We start from the raw sequence: 25,305 nt of genomic DNA, 5'->3' as shown, positions 1-25,305 counted from the left end.
AATAGTGTAAAGTATGTTAATTTCTAGCCTGTGTAAAGCAATTTACAGGATATTTCCACTTCCTGCATATGGATGGTGTCACCCTTACTAAATACAGTTAGAACATGAGCAGATGCACCTTCAAGTAGTTTAGCATGTGTTGAGGACCCTCAAGGTGTTGCAAAGCTGTTTACTTTCATGATGGTGGTGGTGGGGGGTTATCTCCTAACATGTACTAATTTTAATGAATCACTATTCTATTGAGTTGCAACTGCTGTGAGTGTGTGTGTGACAATCTTGTCATAGGTCAGAGAACTGAACTGGCTGTAGAGTGTAAAGTTGTAAAAAAATTAAAAATTACTTAGGTAAACCTAAATCCCATTGATTTTCAAGGTAACTTAGGACCCAAAGACACTTAGATCCTTTTGAAATTTTATCCAGAATCTTCAAATGATTCACAAATAACTTAGTAGAAAAGGATTTAAGAGGTGCTTGTATAGAATATCACAGTTCCTGGCAGCAGCCAACGAAGTAATAGGCTATTTGGATGTATTAAAAAACCCAAGTATGCACCAGGGAAAAATGCAATGCCAAGTATTCAATAAAACTTTGCCTACTGTGCTCAGTTTTTCAGAAAGCTATTGAAAAAAATGGAAAGGTAAAAGGAAGGGCAGCAAATGTAAGTAGCTTAGTTCTTAATTTCAGTTATGAATGAGGACTTGGAAAACTACTCACAGGTATTTATTACAAAACAGGAAAGTACAAATCCTATCATGCAGCTCTCCACCTGTGTAAGATTCTAGCACAGACTCCCCACAGGAAAACTACTGCAGGGGCAGACTTAATAAAGGACATGGATGAAGTACTGTATCTTTAAGGCATAATGGAAAGAGTCTAGACTCCACAGAATTATTTTAGATGTATTCTATTCTGGAAGGAAAGGGATGTGAATTTTCATTCGGGGGTCAAAAAGCAAAGATGGTTAAGGAGAAATTGATTTTTCACAGGGTTGATTAATTTATGGAATGAATTGGCATAAATAGTAATAGAAATGATTAGGGTATATTAAAGAAATGCTTAAAGAGGAAAATATACTACTAGGTATAGCCATTGACATGTGAGAGAGACTTGCATGAATAACTTCTCAAGTGACAAAAGTTCCTGTTATATAACGTGCATATTTTCTTCAGCCTGCTTTCAAGTTACCATTAGATGGTTTCTTTATAGACATTCTGTTTGCAGTACTATCCCTGTAGTCAAGCAAAATGCCACCAAGCATAGATTTCATAGACATTAGGGCTGGAAGGGATCTGGGAAGATCATCGAGTCCAGCCCCCTGCCTGAAGGGCAGGAAGACAGCTGGGGTCATAGGATCCCAGCAAGATAAACATCCAATTTACTCTTGAAAGTGTTCAATGTAGGTGCCTGAACCACCTCCGATGGCAGGCTGTTCCAGACCTTGGGGGCTCGGACAGTAAAGAAATTCTTCCTTATGTCCAGCCTGAAATGGTCTTGCAGTAGTTTATAACCGTTCGACCTCGTCATCCCTTGGGGCGCTCTGGTGAACAGACGTCCCCCCAGATCCTGGTGGTCACCCCTGATAAACTTGTAGGTGGCCATCAGATCACCCCTGAGCCTGCGCTTTTCCAGGCTAAAGAGCCCCATGGCTCTCAGCCTATCATCATAAGGTCTGTTTTCCTGACCTCTGATCATGAGTGTGGTTCTTCTCTGGACTCTCTCATGGCATGGCAAGAGTCCTTCACATTATATTAAGAAGATAATAATCTCTTGGTTTAGAAAGAGTCCAGCAAGACTGTTACCAGATTTCTCATGTACCATGCATAACTAAATAAGACCCTCACCTTATTTTAGGGAAGGCAGAAAGAAGAAGAAAAGATTTTTTACAGTTATAGCTGCAGAGAGCAGGGACAGAGTCTTATCTTCAGCTTGCTCACACTCCCTTTCCTGCTCAGGCAAATACTACAGTTTTAACCATTTCACAGCTGAATTGAGAGCAGCTCTTAGTTACTCAGCCAAAAGCTGAAACTATAGCTGTTGCTGAAATTGGACTCCATGGATTCAGGATTTGGAAAAAAGCTAAAACCAGTCCAAAGGGCTGTGAAATAGGGGGAGAGACAGCAGGAGTAGCTAATATACAGCAACATTGCTGAAGAAAGCTTGATTAATGGAACATTAAAAGGAGAGAAGGTTGTTGATATCTGTAGACTGAAGGGCAGTTAGCAAGAATCAGGTGCAATGAGCTATGAAGTCAGCCCTACCTGAATAGAAATGCTGCGTCTGCAGTCAGGCAGTTGGTTTTAAATTTGGGTGGAGCAGGAATCAAAGTGGGGTGCAACCATGCCACTGTATCCTGCTGGATCTGTCCCTCCTGGACTTTGCCCCTCCCTCCACATGGCTGCTAGAGGGAAGAGAAGTAACAGCCATCTTATATTGTGTCTCCATAATTTTTCTGCCCAAAATAGAAGTATCTGCCTCACTTAAGATATACATGCCACAGGCAGTGTTTCCTGGTCCCAGCCTGCTTTTAGGAATTTGACAGTGGCGGAGGGTGACCATATTCATTGCCACCACTCCCCCACTGCCAGATTTCCCGACTCCTGGGGATCCCTGTGGGCTGGATGCCATGGCTCCATGGGCCAAATTTGGCTCATGGGCTAGAGGCACCCCTGGTCTACACTGTCTGTCTGTGCAGCCTACATGGTCTTTCTCCTCAGCATTCCCCAAATACCAATTTCTGTAGTGTGTAGCCACCCACAGCCTCTGAGGCCAGTGGTTCCCAAACCGTGGGTCACGACCTGAAACAGGGTGACAACACCAGCTGATGGGGTCGTGGGGGTGGGGGGCTGTGGGTTGGGAGTGAGCGGCCACGCTGAGGAGATGGGGCCATCAAGGGGGTCATGCTGAGGGAAAGTTTGGGAAGTGCGGCTCTAGCCCAACGCTTCTCAACCTTTTTAGACTTGGAGGTGCCCCTTGTTCAACTCAATCTGCCCCTCAGTGGTTGTCAGCCTTTAGTCGCCACTCCTCTGGTGTCTGCAGAAAAATGCTGGATTAGCGGCTCCCAAGCAGCTGAGGTGGCAACATCAGCGGATGGGGGGCTGTGAGTTGGGAGCGAGGGGCCACGCTGAGGAAAGGGGGATCATCAGTGGGGTCATGCTGAGGAAGCGGGGCCAGCAATGGGGGTCATGCTGAGGCAACGTTTGGGAAGTGCTGTCCTCCTCTCCCAGCAGGGCTGCTCTTTTCACTCTGCCCCTTCCTACTCGAAGGCAGTGGGTTGCTTTTGCAGGGGTGTTGGCTGGTTCAGGACTCAGGCGGGCAGGGTGCTCTGGGTAGCTGGGATAGCTTTCATTAGACCAGCTGAGTACTGGGATAAGAAGTTCTCTGCGGTGCCAGGTTGCTCCTGTGCTGCTGCCGGCGCAACTCCGGCCCGGCGCGTCGGGAGCCCGCCAGGGGACTGCAGCCACACGCCCCCTCCTCGCTGCTACGTGTGTGTCACACACGCACACACACACAGGCACGCGCCGGCCGAGCCTCCAGCTGCTGCCTGATCTGCACCGGACGCAGGGAGGAAGGGAGGCAGAGCGGCGCCCTTCCCGGCCGCAGGCAGAGCCGAGACCGCGGCCGAGCGGGGAGCCTGCCCATGGCCGACAAGAGCTTCACCGAGGAGTCTGAGCCGTGCCCGCGGAAGGACGAGGATCTGGAGTGGGGCTACGAGGAAGGTAAAGGCGGCTGGAGGCGGCGGCACTCCCCCCCCCGCCACCGGGCTTGCTCCGCAGCGGCTCCGGCGCCCACCTGCAAGCCCCCCCGCTCCGCCGCCCGACCCGAGCTCCAGCTCCTCCTAAACGAGCCCCCACAGAAGGGAACCCGGCTCGTTTCAAGGTGCCCTCGGTGTCGCTGCGCCCAGGACCGGCCAGCCCAGCCCATGGCTGAGCGCCGCAGAGCCACCCGCCTTCCTAGCGTGGCTGGAGGGATGGGTCTGCTTTGGGGCTGACCCCGCCGCCAGCTTGCTGGATGCTTATTTCTCAGCCAAGAAGGTGATTTCTGGCTTGTCTTGCATAGAAGGAGGATTTTTCCTCACGTTTTCTTTTGTGCAGAAGCAAACACTAGTTAGTGGTGGACTGTTGGGGCTGGAGTCGTTCTCCTAAGTAGACCCTCCCGTGTTTTGAAAACTTGTCTTGAGAAAACTTGTGGAGCGGGGGTGGCTTTAAAGAAATCCAATGTTTTAGGGTAGTGAAGCACTGGAGCAGGCCATCCTGAGAGGTTGTGGGATCTCCTTGGAGGTTTTTAAGACCCTGGTAGACATAGCCTTGACTAGGATGATGTACTTGGGGATGGTCTGGCTTTGAGCAGGAGGTTGGATTAGATGACCTCTGGAGGTCCCTTCAAACCCTCATTTTCTATGAATCATTTGGGTTTGAGGCTGATACTGAGGGAAAGGACTCATTATTTGCCTTTGTCCTAATCCCATCAGATTGCATCTCCATCACGGCAAAGCTCTCTGAATTTATTTCCACGTGATTTCATGTTGCAGGAGTGGAGTGGGGACTGATCTTTCCTGATGCAAATGGGGAATACCAGTCTCCGATCAACCTGAATTCGAGAGAAGCCAAGTATGACCCTTCTCTCCTGGAAGTGCGCCTGGCGCCAAACTATGTTGTCTGCCGGGACTGCGAAGTCATCAACGATGGGCATTCGATTCAGATTGTCCTGAAGTCGAAATCAGGTATGCTCCAACAGGGTTTCCATCTTTTTTGCACAAAGCAAAACATCATTTTATGGTTTTTATTGGTGTCTAAATGTGCAAGGTGTATTGTTCGTAAAGCAGAGAAGAAACTGACCTTCCTTCTGTGCAACTGGGAGGCTGATCATTGCTTATCCTGGCAGCCAGTGGGAATTTTGCCCCTGACTTCAAAGAAAGCAGGTGAAGGTCTCGTGAATTGATTATAGTCCAAAACTGGATGTTCTTTTTGAGAACCTGTTAGAAATCAAATCATTCATCCTTAAGACAAGGACCTTTGTTGTCAGTTTGTTTCATAGGATGATGCATTGCTGAAAATAGGCACTTGTGGCTTTGTGACCTAATTCCCTTTAGCTAACAAGTGCCTGCAGTTCAGAAATAGCCCAGAATATAACCTAAGACAACCTGAATTTTATCATGTAGTTTAGTTGACTAAGATCTGTGAACCTGACCTAAAGCCCATGTAAGTCAAGAGGAGTCTACATTAATTTAAATGAGTACAGGATGAGACAACGTATGGATACTGTGGACCGTGATTTGATCTAGCAGAGATGATTTGGAATGAAACACAGTGCTTCTGCTTAGAATATTGACAATGCACATTTTCCAGATGCAAATTGCTGTCAATTGTAATGGCATTGCACCACTAATTACCTCAGAATTAATTAGAAGGCAATAAAGGAAGCATTTCCAGGTGCAATTCTGGAAGAATTCCAGGGCCAGAACATCGGCTTTTGATGAGTTGTCAGTTTTGCAAGACTTGAGGTTCAAGAAAGAATGGGGAGAGAGGTAATTCTTAGTGCTTTTCCTATTAGTCAGGGGTCAATTCAGCCCATGTGTAATTCAAGGAGTCTTAGATTCTTTCTAACCTGTGCTGCCTGATGGGGTCTGTTGTGTACCTGACAGTTGCCAGAGTACAAGATAGTCCAGTAGTGCTGCCTCCTGGCACTGTCGGGCTCCCTAGATGATATCCCCTGGTTTCCCATGCTGAGGCACTCCTTGTGTGTAAAGAGAGATGACCAAAGGCACAACCTCTAGCCCTGATGCTTATTTTCTCCAATCCAATAATAGAGATAAGAGATTTGTATATCAACAGAAGCAGATAAGCACTCTACATCTTTGATATGAGCTTTAGTATGTTGTGCTAGCATTAGGGATTAATGTTAATACTCAGAAAACATAATATTGTTGAGTTTGTTTGCTGCTTTTTAATACAATTTAGCAGCTGGGAATAAAGATAAAAGCTAGCATTGTGTGTCAGCTCTCCACAGATCACTAGAAAGTGTTTGGAGGACCGTCCCTGGTACATGGGCCTCAGCTTGGAAACTTCTGCTGTACAGCAGTGTAGTAGCAAGATTGCCTTGGAGGCAAAGATCCCAGGACATCCATCCTTCTTGGGGGAAGTCTGTGGAACTAGGAGCTCTGGCTCTAGTTGGGACTTGGCTCCTGGTTTCATAGGAAGAAGCTGAAGCTCTGAGAACCCTGGCTGGAATTGGGGTACCCCAAGCTTCTGTGCTCCTTGACAGAGACTGATGCTGAGATCCTAGGATACCTGAGAACTGTAAATGAGCCAGGAGGCCTGCAGCTTGAGAGAAAAGCTCTCATACTCAATTTTGCTTTGAAGTTTTACAATGATTTCCCCCCACCCCCATTTTTCCATTTCTTGAGAAATTTAATTTTATTTGTCTATTTTAATTTATTTTTAACTTTTTGGTCTGATCGAGACCACTTGTCTCTAGAATTTTGGAATATCCCACTAAATAGAAATTCTGATTTTGACCATGATAAGGTGAGGCTTATGTACTCAGACGACAGGGCCTGCTCTGCACCTAGTTTGACAGGTTATGAAGTTACTTTGCATGGGAAACAAGAATAATCACAAACTTCACTGCTTGCATGTTTAAATGTAAAACTCACTTGAACCTAGTGTCCCCACAAAAGCAATTTTTAGTATTATAAAGAAAGAAGAGAGACACAAAAATCCCATATCCTCACATATACATGTACATGTACACACATACATGCACATTCACCTTTTCATCTAAATGAGAAGAAAATATTATTTTTTTTAAGTCTGAAGACAGTGTGAGCCTGGACTGATGACTGTAGCATAGAAAACAGCATGGAATAGAATAAAATAAAGGAGAGGGAAGGTGGCTTGTGATTTGGGTACTGGATTAGGGTACAGTACCTCTCCATTTTCTTTCAGCTCTCCTACAGCTTTCATAGCAGTTAATCTCCCTGTTCTCCATCTGTAAAATTGGTGTATCTGTTCCATTATAGGGAGAGGAGAGGAGAGGAAAGAGTTAATAAGTTGAGCCTTATTCCTTAAGTGGGCCAAACCTTGACCTTGCTGGAACTCCTACAGCTTTCTACTTCACAGGGGTGCTTTGAGGACACTTAGCCTGATTTTCATAATGGGAACTGTTAAACTCTAAGTACTTTGGAAAATCCAGTTAATTAATATATGAGAGGTAAACAGATATTGTGGTGATAATAGCCATAGAAAAGATTACAGCTGTATAAAATATAATGCTTTAATTTAAAACATATATTAAAATATCAACTCATCGTTAATGATAGCTTTTTAAATTCTTAATTAAGGATATATATCTCAGATAAAATTCATATTTGGCTTAGCCTTTAAAATATTTAAAAATTAAAGGAATGCTTCTAGTTTGATCACTCTGGCTGTGTCTAAAAGAGTGGCATATTGCAGTTATTAGTGTGCAGTCATTTAGTGCTTACATAACCAAGTACTAAATGAGTGCACAGTAACTGGTGTTATTGCACAGTAGCGTCCCTGCACAGGTTTTTCTGACGCTGCTGCACAGTAGCTCGTTACTATTGTGCAGTAGCATTTTGTGTAGTCGTGGCCTCTGTGTATGATGCCTTAGCTTAGGAAGGCTTGATTAACTTTGCAGTGGTGTAGAATATTTCCTGAATCACTGGAATATTGAGAAGTATTTTAGGAGATACTTTATTAACAAATGCTTCTCATGTTCTGACAGTACAGGTCAAAGGGGCTCCATCATGACTTTTTCAATAAGATTTTCCAGTGGGGATCACACTTTTCTGAGAAGTAAAACATGTTTTGATGATATTCTTGCTACATGTTGATTGTTGTGAATTTAGCTTCACAAATTCATGTGGTAATGTTCATATATTTCCAAAACAATATTTCTACACAGAGCGTTTCTAAGCACACACAGAAGATAGCAGTATTTTAAAAAACACAGTGAAATATTTCACTTACTAAATAAATAACATTAATATGCACAGAATTTTCCTTTATCCTGGACACCTTTGTTTCCTTAAAGTTTACCAGATTTGCAAAGCTGACAGCTAGTACTGGGTCTCTAGGGATATAGTTAGGAATTCAAGATGCACAGTTTAATGTAGTTTAAGAGTGTGCTGCCTCATTTTAATTGTATATAGCCTTTATCACCATAAGGATACTTATTAAAAATTGTTACTTTGTCTTCTGCTTTAACTTGTTACAGATATTTTAAATGGTGAGTTTTACTTCTGTACATTTTACAATTGCCTGTCTTAATTTTAATTTTGTTGCTATTGTGTGACAAACTGGACAATACGATGTAGCTGGTGGATTTTACCATTATTTTGTCAGAATGACTTCTTTAAACTGAAGGTGAGATCATATCTGGTTAACACTCAGAAATGACTTAAAGCTGTGGATCTCTGTGTAAATACAGTGCCCTGTGCATATCCTTTACAGCATCTGAGGTCTAGCTCATGAAAGCATATACTATATATGTAGCTCTAATTTGGTCTCTGCAAATTTACCCTGTTTTCTCATTGCATAAATCCCAATAAAATGTAATTGAGAAATATTTAATGGAATCCTGGAGGGTCTAATCCAAAGTCCATTGCAGGATATGGGAGACTTGAGTTTTAATGTGCTTTGTAGCAGGTGCATGAAACTGTAACCTTGAGGCAAAAATCTTCCACTGGTATGAACCCACAACACATTTTGACTTTAGTGAAGGGCTGCATATATTTGCCAGAATGCAACATTTGGTCCTAAGTAGCTTCAGGACTCACTGAACCAAATTCTTCTATAGAAGGAAGCAGGACAGAGTTCTTAAACATTTACAACTAACTATAACTATGCACTATTTATGCATGAAAAGATGAATTTAGGTAAAATATCCAATTTATCATTTATTATAATTGGAGCTGGATAGCTCTGTTTTACTTTAAAGACATTATCCCAAATTCACTGAAGTGGGTTTTAGAAAGCAGGAGAAGAAAATGCTGGAAGTTGGGTGGTCTGTTCTGTACACAAATGCGGCATGTTGCTACTGTTTAGGTTTGATTAGTTTGAACATAAGGCCTTGCATACCTTGCAGCCTGATAGGTGGCTTATGACAAAATATCATGACCTAAGAAAACACTGGCAGCTAAGAGTTTCTATCTTATTTTTATTGACAGATTTCCTCACAACAACCGGGAGGCAATTATTTAGTGTTATACCAGAAGGAAACCTCATCATCTGGTTAGAACAGAGACCTGCTGTTTGGTTATCAGTCTATAAACCTATTCACTCTCTGGAGTGATAAACGTACAATGCTTTTTATCTTGCATTATGACTACCTGTTCTGCCTCATAAAATCAAGATTTCAGCGTAATACAATTTCCATTGCCGTATATAATTGAGAATGAACTGGGGTTCTGCAGCTGGGTGATAATGCAGAAGAAAAGGTAGCAGGCATGCTAACGTTGCTTTGCTTCTCTCAGATGGCTCATAATAAAGAAGTTTTCAACAATCTCCCCATTGTTTGTAGAGAATGTATTCAGCAGCTTGTCTTCTTGGAAAGTTAAGTCTGTCACCATTTGTGTTCTTTTCCAGTGTTAGTAGGTGGGCCATTACCTCGGGGACATGAGTTTGAACTATATGATGTTCGATTTCACTGGGGAAGAGAAAACCAGCGTGGTTCTGAACACACTGTTAATTTTAAAGCTTTTCCCATGGAGGTAAGAGTGACACTGCATAGCACAATGCCTTTTAAATGAACAAGATGTTAAATCATTGCCCGAATACCTGGTAGTTCAAAAGACCTTCTATTTTAGCTCAACATTATATTGATTTATATTCAAATCAAAAAGTTTCTGGAGTGTGCTTTAATGCTAATAAATTGATATTTGTGTCTATGGTAAGATGCCTCTAGCACATATAGTATTGCATGATTAATTGGCCATAAAGTTAACTTGCAGAATTATTAACTTCTGTCTTAATAATATTAGCATTCTAACAAGATTTGCTATTTCAACACTCCCTATGTCACCTTGACTAATAGCTCTAGTTGAGGAAAAATAGCTGCAGGAAACCTTTTGTGGTAAATAATAATTTGGGTTAGACTTGTTTAAGAAGCATAAATTATTTTGTTCATAAAAACTTTTAAATATCTGAAAATGAAAGAATATCTTCTTTAGCATTTGGTGAAATACCACTGTGAAAGTAGGGCAAAAGCATAACAATTTGAAAACTTGAGCTGTACATTAGATATACAGCCTGTTGTCCTATGACTGAACTTCTGCAGCAGGCCATTCATTTTCTGTGCTTTTCATAATTTTCCTTGTCAAGACCTTTTCAATTCTTTTCATAGGTTTAAAAAATTATTCCTTGTTAGTTATTATAATAATATGGAGGCTTAAAACAGAATTTTGTTTTTATTTGCACCCTCCTTGTAAAGCTGTAGGATACTTCTGGTTGTAGGGTTATTCATGAACTCCAGCTGGCTGGGATTGAGGTGTGGTTAAAAAAACCCCCAAACAACCTCCCTCCCTCCTCCGGCGGATTAGAGCATTTGTTGTAAGAAATAAGTAAAACAATTCACATGGACTTGTGAAATAGAAACAAATTTAAGAGGAAACTGTTGAGGGTGCAGACAGAAGTGACAATTTTCACCCTATCTGGCACAGGATGTGGTCTATAGCCATGACCAAATACAAGTGCACAGCTGCTGACTGCTTCAAAATGGCTGATAGGGCAAAAATCTGAACCCTTATTGCATATGGGGTCAGATGAAGATGTTTCAAAACAGCATCTTCTGTAACTTATGTCTGCGTTGCCTCCCAGCCTTCAAGCTGTTTTCAGAATGGGAGGGGGGAAAGGGAGAGGAGGGAGTTCTGCCTGGGGCTTTTTCAGGCCCTGCTGGAGGGTGGGGCAAGTACATTAGAGCTCTCCCCAAGGTGGGGGACCTCTATTTCCCCCACGTCACCCTCCAGCATTTGCTGGGGAACCCCTAGAATGAGCTCCCTCTGCTCTCCCATTCTGAAAACAGCATGGCTGGGCAGCAAGGAGGGGCTACTGCAAGGGTAAATCAGCTGCAGGCTCAAAGCCAGCAGCTCACTTCCCCTCCCCCCTAGAACTTCTGTTTGGCCCAGGGGATGATTGTAACTCAGAACTACAAAAGTGTTCTGAGTTACTTTGGGGAGCTGCACTTCTGTCTGTACCCTGAAGTATCTGAGTTAAGAATATGAGGTCAGATATTGTACCCTGCTGTGGTTACTTTGCACCAGTTCATCAGCACAAAGCCAGATGTAAAGGTAGTAGATCTGTTTCAGGATGCTGCGATAGCTCCCTTGGGGCAGTGGACAACTTGTGCAATACAAAGAAGGGCTGAGGCTGCTTAGAAGGCTGAGATCAACTGTAGCATCTAGAGGGAAACTCAGTACCCAGTGACCCCACTAGAAGTGGTATAAGTGTGAGTTGTGTTAGGCACAGAAGGGATTTAACACATCAAAACTACCTTTACTGTTCTGTTATTTATCAAGGGATACCTAGAGAACAGTACAGATGGTATTTTGAACCTCCTTGTCTCACCAATCAGAATTCTCAGAGCATTCCCCCATCTCGGTCCAGGGGTAGACCTACTTCTAAAAGCTTGTGAACTCTTAAAAAAGGCTGAACTTAAAAAAAAGGGACAGGAATTGAGATAGGTCAGAATGCAACTCAGAGATTTGTCAGAGAAGCATCCAAAGATGGATTCAGTGCTTCCCTCTTTTAAGGGCAGCGCTACAAAATAGTTGAACATTTCTGACAGTGAGGGATGTCCTGTAGAGAACAAAAGGCAATCTAGATCCTACCCTGCCTTTTACATTTTGGCTATATTCCAATCCAGCAATCTTAATTATACAGGTGATAACAGCATGGGTCTACAGAGATGGAGGTTTTTTGGGAAAAATATTTGAGTTCTAACATTCTGTAGGAGCAGTGTGAATGTGCAGATTTATGCAGGTGTGCAGATTATTTTTTTAGTAGAGGGGCAAGGGGGTGGTATAGTAGGGGCAGATATCACAAACATATATGTGGGCAGACTAGACCCCTTTGTCTTCTAATCCATCTCTTCCCTGCAAGAGATACCAAGGACAGCCTATGGAATTAAGTCTTTGCATTGCTTTTGGGAGGATCAAAGTGCTGGAGGAGACACTCTTTGTGGAACACACCTACTCTATACTAGCCTCTACTTTACTAGCCTCTACTTTTGAGTTTCCTTGCCATGTACTTATCAAGTGGCTAGATTTTGGTCCAAATTGCATTTTATAAAGCCTGAGAAGGGTTAAAAGAGTTGTTTATGACCTCTTTTCTTCAATAGTCTGATCCATGTCAAAGCTTACAGAATACCAGATTCTATCTATCCTCTTCATTCCAGAGATTTCCCTAATTACTTTCACAGAAAACTTTGATCAGGAGAGCACAAAAGCTATTTTCTCAGTTGTTACACTGGTGTTTTTTTGGCAGTAGCTGATAGTCAGTTTATCCATATTAGGACTGGTAATTAACAGCGATAGGTACTATCTAAACCACGTGCATGCATATCCTCAGACTTTGTCCTTTCATTCTCAAATGCACCTATTGCATGTTCATAAATCCACTGAAAAGCCCCTGTTTATTCAACTAATAGGGAACATCTGTGCTTGCTGATGATTTTTGCTTTACAAACTGGAAGTACATTTGCATTAATAAACAAAAAAACTTTTGAATAAGGCTTTGAAGAGGAAACAAACCAAGTGGCTGAATATTTAGATGAAAAATAAAACTGAAGACTGAGATGAGAAATTAAAACTATTAGCAATGCAAGAAACAGGTGACCAGATAATGTTGTATACTACATTATTATAAATCCTGAGTAATTCCACTGAAGCTGATGTAGTTACTTTGGATTTAAACTGGTATTGCTGGGATATCTGGCTACAAATGATGTGAGCAGCAATTTGATTTTGAAAGGACTCTGTGATTCAGGGATCTGTTCTATAAACCTGTGCCTTATTACACTGGGCCCGATATTTCCAGAATAGCTACAACATATTCATGTAATGACCCTTGTGAAGTACACCTTCTTTTAAAAGGAATGTTACTTCTCAAACTTGGAGAAGACAACTACCTACTTCCTTCCTGCAGTTCTTGACCTTTGATATCACAGCTATTTTGATAGAAATTAAACCATATCCTCTATTTCTCAGCATAATAACCCATTATTTACTCATTAGACAGCTGGGGATCGTGCACAAGGTTAGGACATTCAAGTTCATGGCTATCTAGACTGTGAATTAAGTTGATACCATGACCTTTGGCATAGCCACTTGAGATATTTTACACGGCTTTGAGAAAAATGCTGTTCATGTGACTCAAAGGCCACGTTCATTGTTATTGTTATTATTTGAGATTAATTAAAACCTGTTTGGAATCTTCCCTGACTGAAGGAATCAAAATGTTGACATTAATATACACATTATCAGTTTTACTGAAACATCTGTAGTTGCCATTGTACTGAAAAGCCAAGCAGAGCAGTAAACAGTACATTTTGTAACAGCTTTTAAAAAAAAGAAAAATATATATGAACTATACATGTTCTTAAAATCCTCCTTTCTTTGTTCCAAGAAAAAAATACAATGCCCAATTTTGCCTTTCAAGCAAAAAATTGGGAAGAATCAACTTGTGGAGCCTTTTTCAGAAATAATTTATAGTGAATACTTCTCCATAGTGAGAATGCTGCTTTACCTTTTGGCTCCTGCTTCTTCTGTTAAATTTTTAACAATGGACTCAAAAATAAAAGATAGCTTTGTGCAAGGAAATAGAATCAGATATTGAAAGTTAGGCAGCAGCATATAGTATGTTTGCACAAAGACAGGAGGGGTGGACTAGTAGGGCAAAAGCTGCAGGTACAAAGTAAGTGTGCTGTTCGAGCAGAGATGAGGGGTGGTCTGATAGAGGCAGGGGTAATAAAGGTTCTGGCCACAGGAAATGGGGGCTGGAGTCTTCTCATCAACCTCACCTCTCCCCTCCATTTCCTACCACAAGAGATGCTTGGAGGGAGAAGCTGGTGCAGCCAGGCGGTTAACTCTCTTGTCTGTCCAATAGATCCTTTTCTTACTGTCAAATTTAAGGATTCCACAGGGCTGCTTGGTATGGAAATCAGTGGTGGTTGTCATGTTAACCCTTTAGCTACTATCTTTGCCAATAGACAGCACCCCTGCCTGCAGCAGTAGTTAATCCCTGTCAGCTCAGGGTGCCGAACCTAACACCTCTGCAGAGGGGTAAATCCCCCTGGGAGTTTCCCATGCCTGATCCTGGGTGTAAAAAAAGTAACTGGGGTGCATCAACCTTACTATTCTCTTCCTCTTCTGAGAAGATGAGTGGGGAATGGGAAAAGGGTGCTGGGGAAAGGATGGGCCCTTGATTCTTCCCACTCCCATTTGCTGCTTATTGCAGGGATAGGGGCTAGCAATTTACTGCTTCTACAGACCACAGCAGCAAAATACCATCACCATCACTAGGAATAATCTGCCTAATGGACAACCAAGCAAATTGCTCAATTGTTCTGGGCACTCTAAAAGCACAGAGTAGTAGAGGGTCCCAGCCCAAGGGGTTTACAACCTAAATAGATAAGACAGGTGAGGGGCATAACATATAAGCAACACAAACAGTGTGATGACAACAAACTTAATATTCGTTCCATTTCCTTGGCTTTTGGTACCCTCCTAAAGGAAGGGGGAAGCATGGAGGAAATCGTAACTCCATGAAATGTTTTCTTCCTCTAGGTAATTTCTAGGGTGGGGTAGTTAAAGGCGAAGTCTAAACTAAAGGGAACAGTTGTTTTTTCAGAGTTAAGCTCAGAAAGTGCCTATAAAATAAAATGGAAGCTGAGCAAACATGTTTCCTGTCAATGGTGATCACTTGAGTAGGAGGAGAAAGGAGATTTATGTATAATCCAGTCCCTTAAGCTGTTGGCTGATGTTAGTGCCAAACCTTGTGAAAATTTTCAGTGGAGGGGAATAAGCTGCTAACCACTTAGAGACCTTTCCCAGATACACAGGAAGAGAAAAACTTGTTATTGTCTCTCATGTGAACTTTCATATGAACAAAATAACAAAATAAAGTCCCAAACTGCCTGCTACAGTCTGAAAAAATGCATAACACATTCTCTGTCTAATTAAATAATGGCATTTCCTTTTGCTCATCTGCAATAGTACCATTTTAAGTATCTAACTGAAGTACAGTGTCATGGTTTCAGATTCATATTGTGATATAATGTTTCTCTACCCCCAGTCATCTTCACAATCTGTTTAACAATACATAGTGTGTGACTAGGATTTTTAATATGCACATCTTTAAAAAAACAGATGTTTATGCTGTGCAAGTCTATTTTGGGGAAATCTTCATGCTTTCAGCCTGCCAAGTTTGTACTGACCTTTAAATTAAATGTGAAAAAAGAAGAATAGCAGAATTATTTTTTGTGAAAGCATTTTGGACCAAATCTTGCTCACCTTCATTGTAATTAATATCCTTATTTTCATGGCTTGCTTGGCAACATCAAAACTGGCAAAATGCATCAAATAGTAACCTAGGGCCTGGAAATTTCCTGTTACCTCAGTGCCTACACAAATCCTACTCACCTTACTAAAATAAGTGCTCCCATTAACTTCATTACTGATTAGGTGAGGAAAGCAAACAGGATTTGGCCTATAACATCACTTGTTCCCAAAATTAGAAACCAATCCCTTACAACAGAAGTTAATGGGAGTTTTACCATTAACTTTAATGGGATCATGATCTGAGCAATAAAACCTAAAGGGAATGTTTTACACAAAAGACTAAATCCTCTTCACCTCATTGATCTCATTGACTTCTTCCTTGTAAAGAGAGAATTGACTCCCATGACACTAGCCCATGAACTATGTAAGTCCCTGTAAATTAAAACAAAGGGGTGCTTGTTGTTCAAGGTGAGGAAGAAGTGGTTAAAAATGCTTTTATCACTGCTTAATTTGGAAATTATGCTCAGAAATTATTAAAATACTTTAAAAAACTTTAAAAAATAAAACAACATAATATTGAATGGTTATTTACATTCAGAATTGCTACTGACAAGGAACTTGGGTAAAACTTAGAGTAATTTTTTTTAGTATAAGCTATAGTTTTATTTAGATCCAGCTTCAAACCAGCAGTGATTATAAAATACTTTAAAAGGCATATTACTTCCTGATACAAATTCAGAGCCATCATTAGAATTGCATCGGACACATACCCAGCCTTACTATCTACAATGAGGTGCTCAGATACTACAAAGCCTAAAATATTTAAGAACTCTGGATAAATGAAGATCACTCCTGAGTCCCAGTCTGGCACCTAAAGACAAACAGACCATCTAAAACAGATGCATTATACTATTACACAATCCTAATGCAGTATACAAATCTGCAGTTCAGCAGAATGCTATGAAGGATACATATGCAGATTATTAATTTGATGGAAACTTGGCTAGCATTAAGAAAAAATGTACTCTGAGTTTCTGTAGTGCACAATATTAAAGAGTAATTGCTCATTGGAGAGAAGTCAATTATTATGTTTGTAAGACAACATACTCCTACTGCTACTCCACATCCATTTAGGAGGAACCTTAGTTCACCTCACTTCAGCACAATTATGAAGGCATGGGATTCAGGCCAACTTTCTACGAGAATGAAATAAATCAGATGCAGGATGACAAAATGATTATTCTCTTTCATCACATGAATCTATTTAAGAGTATAAAATCAGTGTGATTGAGGAACCCATCCTACTGCTTTCATTTTCTCTTCATGTGAATAGTTAAAACTGATGTTGGCCAGAGTTTGGGCAGGAGCTCCCAAGCATATCAAAAGTGGCTACAGGGCTTTGAGTGCAAGGGGTTGGGGGCTCAGGTTCTGTTCTTGTTGATCCTTCTGGTCAAGGGAAAGGACCCAGGCAGGGGCAAGTGCATCCTGCAGATCAACACCTGGATGCTCAAGTAGTGTTTTCAGCAGGGCTTTGGCTTCTTTGACTATGGGTTGTTCTTCTGAAAAGAAGGGTTGATGGGAAGAGATGGTATCTACCTGATGAAGAGAGGGAAGAAAGTCTTCACAGACAAGCTCGCTAACCTAATGAGGAGGGTTTTAAACTAGGTTCACCGGGGGATGGAAACCAAAGCCCTGAGGTAAGTGAGAAAGTGGGAGACCTGGAGGAAAAGCAAGCATGGAGGGGGGCGTGGAACAGGAGTAGGCAATTTCTCATACTTCCTGAGAAATCAGGGCAATCAACTACTTACCTCAGGTGCCTGTACACAAATGCATGGAGCCTGGGAAACAAGAAAGAATTGGAAGTCCTTGCAAAGTCATAGAACTATGATGTGATTGGAATAACAGAGACTTGGTGGGATAGCTTGCATGACTGGAGCACTGTCATGGATAGGTGAAAACTGTTTAGGAAGGACAGGCAGGGGAGAAGAGGTTGCACTTTACATAAAAGCCATATGATTGCTCAGAGCTCCAGTTTGAAACTGGAAATAGGCCTGTTGAGAGTCTCTGGGTTAGGGTCAGAGGGGAGAGCAACAAGGGTGATGTCATGGTGGGGGTCTATAGACCACCAGACCAGGAGGAAGTGGTGGATGAGGCTCTCTTCTAACAGCTAGTGGAAGTTTCCCAATCACAGGCCTTGGTTCTCATGGGGGACTTCAGTCACACTGACATCTGCTGTGAGGGCTATATAGCATAGATTCACAGACTCATAGATATTGGGGTTGGAAGGGACCTCAGTGGATCATCAAGTCAGACTTCCTGCCCTGGACAGGAAAGAGCACTGGGGTCAGATGACTGAAGCCAAGTGCTTGTCCATTCTCCTCTTAAAGACCCCCAGGGTAGGGGAAAGTGCCACCTCCCTTGGAAGCCCATTCCAGATTCTGGCAACCTTTACCATAAATAAGTTCTTCCTGATGTCTAGCCTGAATCTGCTCTCTGTCAGTTTGTGGCCATTATTTCTAGTTACTCCAAGGGGTGCCCTGGTAAACAAAACATCTCCTACCCCTTGCTGTCCTCTCATGATCAATTTGTAGAAGATCACTTCTCAGCCTTCCCTTGCAGAGGCTGAAGAGATTCATGTCCCTCAATCTCTCCTAGTTTGGGACCTGCAGCTAAGGCCCTACCATATGAGTGGCCCTCCTCTGGACCCTCTCAAGGTTATCCAAATCCCTCTTGAAGTACAGCACCCAAAACTGGATGCAGTACTCCAGCTGCAGCCTCACCAGTGCCACATAGAGGGGAAGTATCACATACCTGGACCTGTTTGTGATGCACCTGCTAATGCATGATAAGGTGTGGTTAGTTTTACTGATCACTTCATCACATTGATGATTCATGTTCATCTTGGAGTCACCTATGACTCTGAGATCACTTTCTACTACAGTGCTGCTGAGAGGGTCATCCCCCAGCCTGTAAGTGTGTTGGTGATTCCTTCTCCCTAAGTGCAGCACTTTGCATTTGTTCTTGTTGAACTGCATCCTGTTTTGTTCTGCCCACTTCTCCAACCTGTCCAGATCTGCCTGGATTTGTTCCCTGCCCACTGGTGTATTTACTTTACCTCATAATTTAGCGTCATCCACAAACGTGGATAGAGTGCTCTCCACGCCTTCATCCAAGTCACCGATGAAGACATTGAATAGCACTGGTCCAAGGACTCAACTTTGGGGAACTCCGTTGCCCACATCTTTCCAGGTTGATGGCGACCCGTCCACCACCACTCTCTGGGTGCATCCCATTAGCCAATATGCCACCCCTCCTGACTCTGTAATCATCTATGTCACAGCCGCTCAGTTTATTTATGAGAATAGGATGAGATACCATATCAAAAACCTTCTTAAAATCCAGGTACATGACATCTATTTCATCCCCTGAATCTAAGCATTTTGTTACCCGGTCATAAAAAGAAGCAAGTTAGTCAGGCAGTCTAGTTCATAGCAGGTTAGTCTACCTGCTGTGAACCCATGCTGGTTGCCCTTCAGCGTTATTTTTCCTGCTGGACTCCCACAAATATGATCATTAATCTTTTTTTCATAGGTTTTCCCAGGGATAGAGGTGAGGCTAACTGGCCTATAGTAACCCCGATCCTCCTTCCTCTTCTTCTTGAAAATAGGGACCACATAAGCCCTATTCTGGTCCTCTTGGACCTGACCTGAGCACCATGAGTGCTCAAACAACCGTGCCAGTGGTTCTGCTGTGACAGCAGTCAATTCTTTCAGCACCCTTGCATGAAGATCATCTGGGCCTACTGACTTAAACACATCCAGCCCCTCCAAGTGTCTCTTCACTAAGTCAGTGCTAATAGTTGGTGGGCTGGTTTCTCTCCTGTGCTCATCTACAATCCAGCTGGGAGATTTGACTTGATCTGTCAAATACGGAAGCAAAAAACTCATTGAAGAGATCAGCAGTGCACATGCAATCCAGGAAGTTTTTGGAGAGTGTTGAGGACAACTTCCTGGTGCAAATGCTGGAGCAGCCAACTAGGGTCCATGGTCTTCTTGATCTGCTGCTCACAAACTGGAATGAATTGGTGGGCGATATAGTAGTAAATGTCAACTTTTGGCAGCAGTGACGACAAGATGCTAGAATTCAGGTTCCTGAGGAAAGGAAGGATGGAAAGCAGCAGAGCAAGGACCCTCGACTTCAGAAAAGCAGACTTTGACTCATTCAGGGAACTCATGGGCAGGATCCCCTGGGAAGCTGGACTGAGGGGGAGAGGAGTCTAGCAGAGCTGGCTTTACTTTAAAGAAACCTTACTGAGGGTGCAGGAGCAAACTATCCCAATGCACAGAAAGACTAGCAAGTATGGCAGAAGACCAGTTTGGCTTAGTGGGGAGCTCTTCAGTAAACTAAATCACAAAAAGGAAGCTTATAAGAAGTGGAAAGTATGGGCTGGATGAAAGTACGGGGGATAGAAAACTGGCTGGAGCATTGGGTCCAGAGGGTAGTAATCAATGGCTCAATGTCTAGCTGGCAGCTGGTATCAAGTGGAGTGCCCCATGGTCAGTCCTAGGGCCAGTTTTGTTTAATGTCTTCATCAACCACATGGAAGATGGCTTAAAGTGCACCCTCAGCAATACTGCAGATGATACCAAGCTGGGGGGAGTAGTAGATATGCTGGAAGGTAGGGCTAAGTTTCAGTGTTACCTAGACAAATTAGAGGAACTGGCCAAAAGAAATCTCATGAGATTCAACAAGGGCAAGTGCAAAGTCCTGCACTTGGAATAATCCTATGCACCAGTACAGGCTGGGGGCAAACCAGCTGGGCAGCAGCTCTGCAGAAAAGGACTTGGGAATTAAAGTGGCCAATAAGCTGAATATGAGCCAGCAGTGTGTCCTTGTTGCCAAGAAGGCTAACAGCATATGAGGCTGCTGAGGTGTGTTTCTGGTAGGTCAAAGGAAATGATTCTTCCCCTCTATTCAGCACTAGTGAGGCCACATCTGGAGTACTGTGTTCAGTTTTGGACCCCCTACTACAGAAAGAATGTGGACAAATTGGAGAGAATCCAGCGGAGAGCAACAAAAAATGGTGAGGGGGTTAGGGCACATGACTTGCAAGGAAAAGCTGAGGGAACTGAGCTATTTAGAGAACAGAAGACTGAGGGGGTATTTAATAGCAGCCTTCAACTACCTGAATGGTAGTTTGGACAAAAGAGGATGGAGTGAGACTGTTCTCAGTGGTGGCTGATGACAGAACAAAGAGCAATGATACCAAGTTGCAGCAAGAGAAGTTAAGGTTAGATATTAGGTAGAATTTTCTAGCAAGGAGGGGAGTAAAGCACTGGAACAGGTTATCTAGAGAGATGATGGAATCTCTATCCTTGGAGGTTTTTAAGACCTGGCTAGACAAACTTTAGCTGGGATGACCTAGTTGGGGATGGTTGTGCTTTGAGCAGGGGGTTGGACTAGATGACCTCCTGAGATCCCTTCTAACCCTAATTTTCTATGATTCTATGATTGGGTCCACTGATTTGAGCTTGAAAGCAAGTCATATGAATAGGATATTCAGAATTAGTCAATAAAACCATGCCACTTCATGGTTTCTTTGGTGCCTGAAAACATTGCCAACACACAATGTGGCTGTTTCCTGAAAACACACTATACCTGTAGGAATTAATCCCTTGTATAGATCCTTTTATCCTTCCAGGTTTGCTCTCACTTAAAAATAGCATAGCAGTACACTTGTACATGCAAACGTATGTAGAGTCTTTTAATGGAATCCATTGCCCTATTCTTATCTAATCCAATTTAAGAACAGGGAGGAGTAGCAACTGTAGTATATCCTTCATCTGTTTCCAGCTGGAGGATGATCCCCTGAGGACTGATGTCAGTTAGCACAAATTAAAGCAGCCCTGGTGGGTGGCTTACCTTACCAGATAGGCTGGGGCTAAGTAGAGTATCAGGGAGCAAGTTATTGTCCTTTAATGTCCTTTGCCCTTTTGTGCCAGATTCCTGGCACAGAATCTAACTTATAAATCAGACCATAGGAATCAAACGACTTTTACTTTCCTGTTGCCTGGCTTGGTATCAAAACAAAAATTTTGGGATGAGAACATCTCTGGCAGTTTCTTGTTTTTGCTCCCCCCCTTTTCTGAGTGCGTAAAATATTTACTGAGCCTGGAAACTATTTTTTTGGGACAATTTCTGTTTTCATTTTATATCTCCTGCATGGGGAAGGTGAAAAGTTGAACATTTGAAAATAGTGCAGTTTGGACTTGTAAACAGGAAGAAAATTAAATATGAACAAATTTTGTGTATAGCTCATCTTGTGCTTAGTCTTGTGCATCTTTCATGCACAGTTTCCTACACAACCCTCTTTCTCTCCCCGCCTAGTCTTTAAATTTAATAATACATTTTTGAGTATTCAAGCTCAAAGCTGATACTGTAGTTAAAAATATTTATTTAATTTTTGATAAATTGCCAATATTATTCATAAAATACTTTCTGACTATCTGTTGATATAGTTGGATAATTAAAACATTTATTCATTAACAGTGCATACATTTGAGAGAGTTTCGATCAGCTTGTGGACAGTTTGTAACTAGAAACATTCAAATAAAATTAATTGAATTAATTATTTATTATGAGCTATCTGCCACGTTCTTTAAGTATGCCCCATGCAGTACACTCCCAGATCCTCCTATTGCATGCTTTCTATTTACACAGTTATAGGCCACAATTTATTCTTTTCCACCATTAAGAAACAGGTTACCTCCTGGAACTTAGGCAGGTGTTCAACTTACTCCCTGGCAAATGTTCAAACAATGGCACAAATGAGATGAGAGAACTTATGTCCCATCTGAAAAATTGCACCTCTTGCCATGCCAGATGTCTGGTGTGGGGTATAACATTTCATTTGCTGCTGTCATCACAGCTGAGCTGCCACCAGCCTGATTCTGCAGATCTGGCTGGGGGCAGCTCTGTCCCAGACCCAGGACTGAGCACAGCTCCCTGCACATTCTAGACCCAGGGCTGTTGGGGCTGGGTCCAACAATCAGTTTATTGTAGGACTGGTCCTGATGGATTTGAGACTTTGACTGTTAGGGCTGGGTCTGAAGATGAGCTGACTGTCAGACCCAGCCTCAGTGGTCCTAGGTGGGTTCCAGATTTGCAGCTGTTTGGGCAGGGTCTGACAATCAGCTGATTATTGCACCCAGCCCTGATAGCCATAGGTTGGTTCAAGATGTGGGGCTGTTTGACTGGGTCTGACAATCAGCTGATTGTCAGACATGATTCCAACAGTCCTGGGTTCAGTTCAAGACCTGGCATTGTCAGGGCTGGGTTCTAACAATCAGTTGATAGTTGGCCCAGCCTCAATGCTGCCCAGCTGGATGCATGGTTTTAGACTTCCTGTGGTACTGGAACTTTGGGATCAGGAAGCCTCTCCTTCCTCCTGGGACTATCTATGCCCTGGGACATCTAAAAAGTGTGGGTTGAGTCTAGCTTCCTGGAAACCAACATTTTTAAGTGCCTTGCCCAGCAGGCTGCATGGAGGCTGAAGAACAAGGCAGAAAATGCAGCTGGGTTTAGGGATTGCCAGCCTTGCGACCCACTTTCTCGCAGCTGATTTTTGACATTTGGACCAGCCCAATACCAGCTGGGTTGGTCCCAATACCAACCCCTATCCTAGTGTTAATTGTGACAATTAGCTGGTTTTGACATCACTTTATGGCATGATAAATCAGCTGACCATGTAGCATTGTTACTGTTTGTGCTGTGATTAACATGTTAATTGCACTGTAAGTGTAACGTGTACCAGGCTCTGTAATAGTGTGCCAAACCCTTAGTGTGTTCTTTGCTAGCATAACTACAGATTATGCAGAATAAACATAACTGCTTATTTCCTTTAACAATCCAATATTCTATGGTAGACAGCTTTGTATGTGAATGACTAGGTTATGCCTTGATTTACTGTGCAAAACCTGAATGAAAAGGCTCCATGTACAGCTTTGTAGGGGCTTTGTAGAGATAAAGTCCTCCTGTAAATGAGGGAGAAGAATGGAGAACCTTGCAGCTTGGCTGTGGTAACAGCCAAGCTGCAAAACCTATGGGCTTCATTAGCAACCATTGCCTACTGCACCTAAGGCATATTGCTCATGGTCACATCTTGCCACTCCTTTCTGGGGTGAGAAGGCCACTGTGGCATTTGGCTCTGTGCTATAAACATCATGTAATGTGGCCTCTTTGCTTCCTATCTGGGTGCACAGTGGAAAGGAAGACACAGCCCCTGTGCCAGGAAATACGTAAATGGGATTTGACCCATGCTACGTAATTTATTTTTATTTTGTTTTTATTGTCTTAATTTTACTGAGTAAGCATTTTCTTGTATTATGGGAAGAGGTAAAGTGAAGCACTCAGCTTGGCCTTTTCTTTTTTTATATATCCTTTAGTCTTCTTTCAAATCTGCTCTAACTAGGTATAGTCTTCTGAGCTGCTCTCATATGGGAACTTTTTCTGCTGTCGTTCCCTTTTTCAAATGACCATCAGTATTTGTGCTGGGTCTTATATGAGATAAGGCGGCTTATGAATTCACTATTCAACACCTGGACATACCACTGGTTTGTATTAGACACTGCAGTATTTTTTAATCTGTCATACTTTACCTTTTCCTTAACTCAGCTTAATAGCATGGTTACTCTGACTACTGAGCACAATGACGCTTGGAGTTTTTTCCAGAGAGGTTTCAGCTAATTCAGGATTCATTAGCATAAACAGACAGTTCTAGCTATTTCTTATCCTTTTAAAAAATGTTGAATTTCACCTATTGGTATGCCACACGATTTTCTAGTTTCATTCTGGCTTATTGTTAGGTACCTTTGCAATTCTTTTTGCTGATGAATCTGGTAAATCTAAATTCCTTTAAGTTTTCAGCATATCTTCCCATATCACCATTCAACCCTTTTTGCAAGTTGTTAATTTAATAACATCAGTTGGTATGGACTCTAGGCTGCCCCACTGTCCACCTCTGGCTACAGAACTGGCCATTTATTCCTTTTTCTGTACTTTGTACTTCTTAACTAACCGTTTCCTAAATGCCATCTAATTGACGTTTTATGCTCTCCCCCCTTTGTTTTTTGCTTCCTTCTTGTCCTCTCTCATTTTAGAGACTTTTGGTCACAGATCAGTTTTCATTTTTGACTACGTACAATGCCTACTGCTCCTTTGTCCACTTAGGTTAAATCTTTCAGTGGATGCTAACACTTCTTCTAATGTATGATGTTCAGGTTTTTCCCTTCTTCATTCACTGAGGTGCCTTATAACTCTAATGATGTTGTTAGCTCTGTTCCCTGCTGTTGAACAGGACCACCCTTTGTGTTGTTTTCAGATATGGGCACAAAGCTCCTTTCACTTCTCAGTTGCCGCAGCCATGTTTGGGTGGGATTTTAAAATAGACACAAGGGAATTAAGCAGAAAAGTCTCAGTGAGATTTCAATACCGAACTTCCTTGGGTTTCTTTGAAGATCTCACCCTAGAATATTAAGCTGTATACTTTTGTTAATATTCCAGCATCAACTTCCTTCAGCTGGAACACAGAAAGCAGCTTAGAAAAGTGATGCAAAGGATACAACTCCTTAGCTCAAGATTCTTGCAAACTGCTCTCCCTACTCCCAGCAGAGCAGTAATTCCAGTATTATTACAACTATTATTCACTTGTACTGGAGTAACACTAGGAGCTTGAGTCATGGAGCAGGGCCCTGTTGTACTGGACACTGTACAGACACAGATTGAAAAAA

The 25,305-nt window shown here is 42.3% G+C and overlaps 1 protein-coding gene across 2 annotated transcripts in view; it reads left to right on the top strand.

Moving 5' to 3' along the window:
• Positions 1-3,514: 3,514 nt before the first annotated feature.
• Positions 3,515-25,305, top strand: part of CA8 (carbonic anhydrase 8) — a 77,487-nt gene continuing 55,696 nt past the window's right edge. Inside the window, exons 1-3 of one of the 2 annotated variants that reach the window (XM_019548479.1) lie at positions 3,515-3,716; positions 4,529-4,720; positions 9,609-9,733. In XM_019548479.1, the coding sequence (XP_019404024.1) occupies positions 3,638-3,716; positions 4,529-4,720; positions 9,609-9,733 (396 nt within the window). In that variant the 5' untranslated portion in view covers positions 3,515-3,637. The remainder of the gene's footprint in view (positions 3,717-4,528; positions 4,721-9,608; positions 9,734-25,305) is intronic. The other variant, XM_019548470.1, reaches the window with a different exon arrangement.

The sequence above is a fragment of the Crocodylus porosus genome, unplaced genomic scaffold, assembly GCF_001723895.1.
Source record: "Crocodylus porosus isolate Cpor-Errol unplaced genomic scaffold, CroPor_comp1, whole genome shotgun sequence".
Classification (NCBI taxonomy): Eukaryota; Metazoa; Chordata; order Crocodylia; family Crocodylidae; genus Crocodylus; species Crocodylus porosus.
Note: the sequence above shows the minus strand (reverse complement) of the source record. Positions and strands in the feature narration are given on the sequence as shown.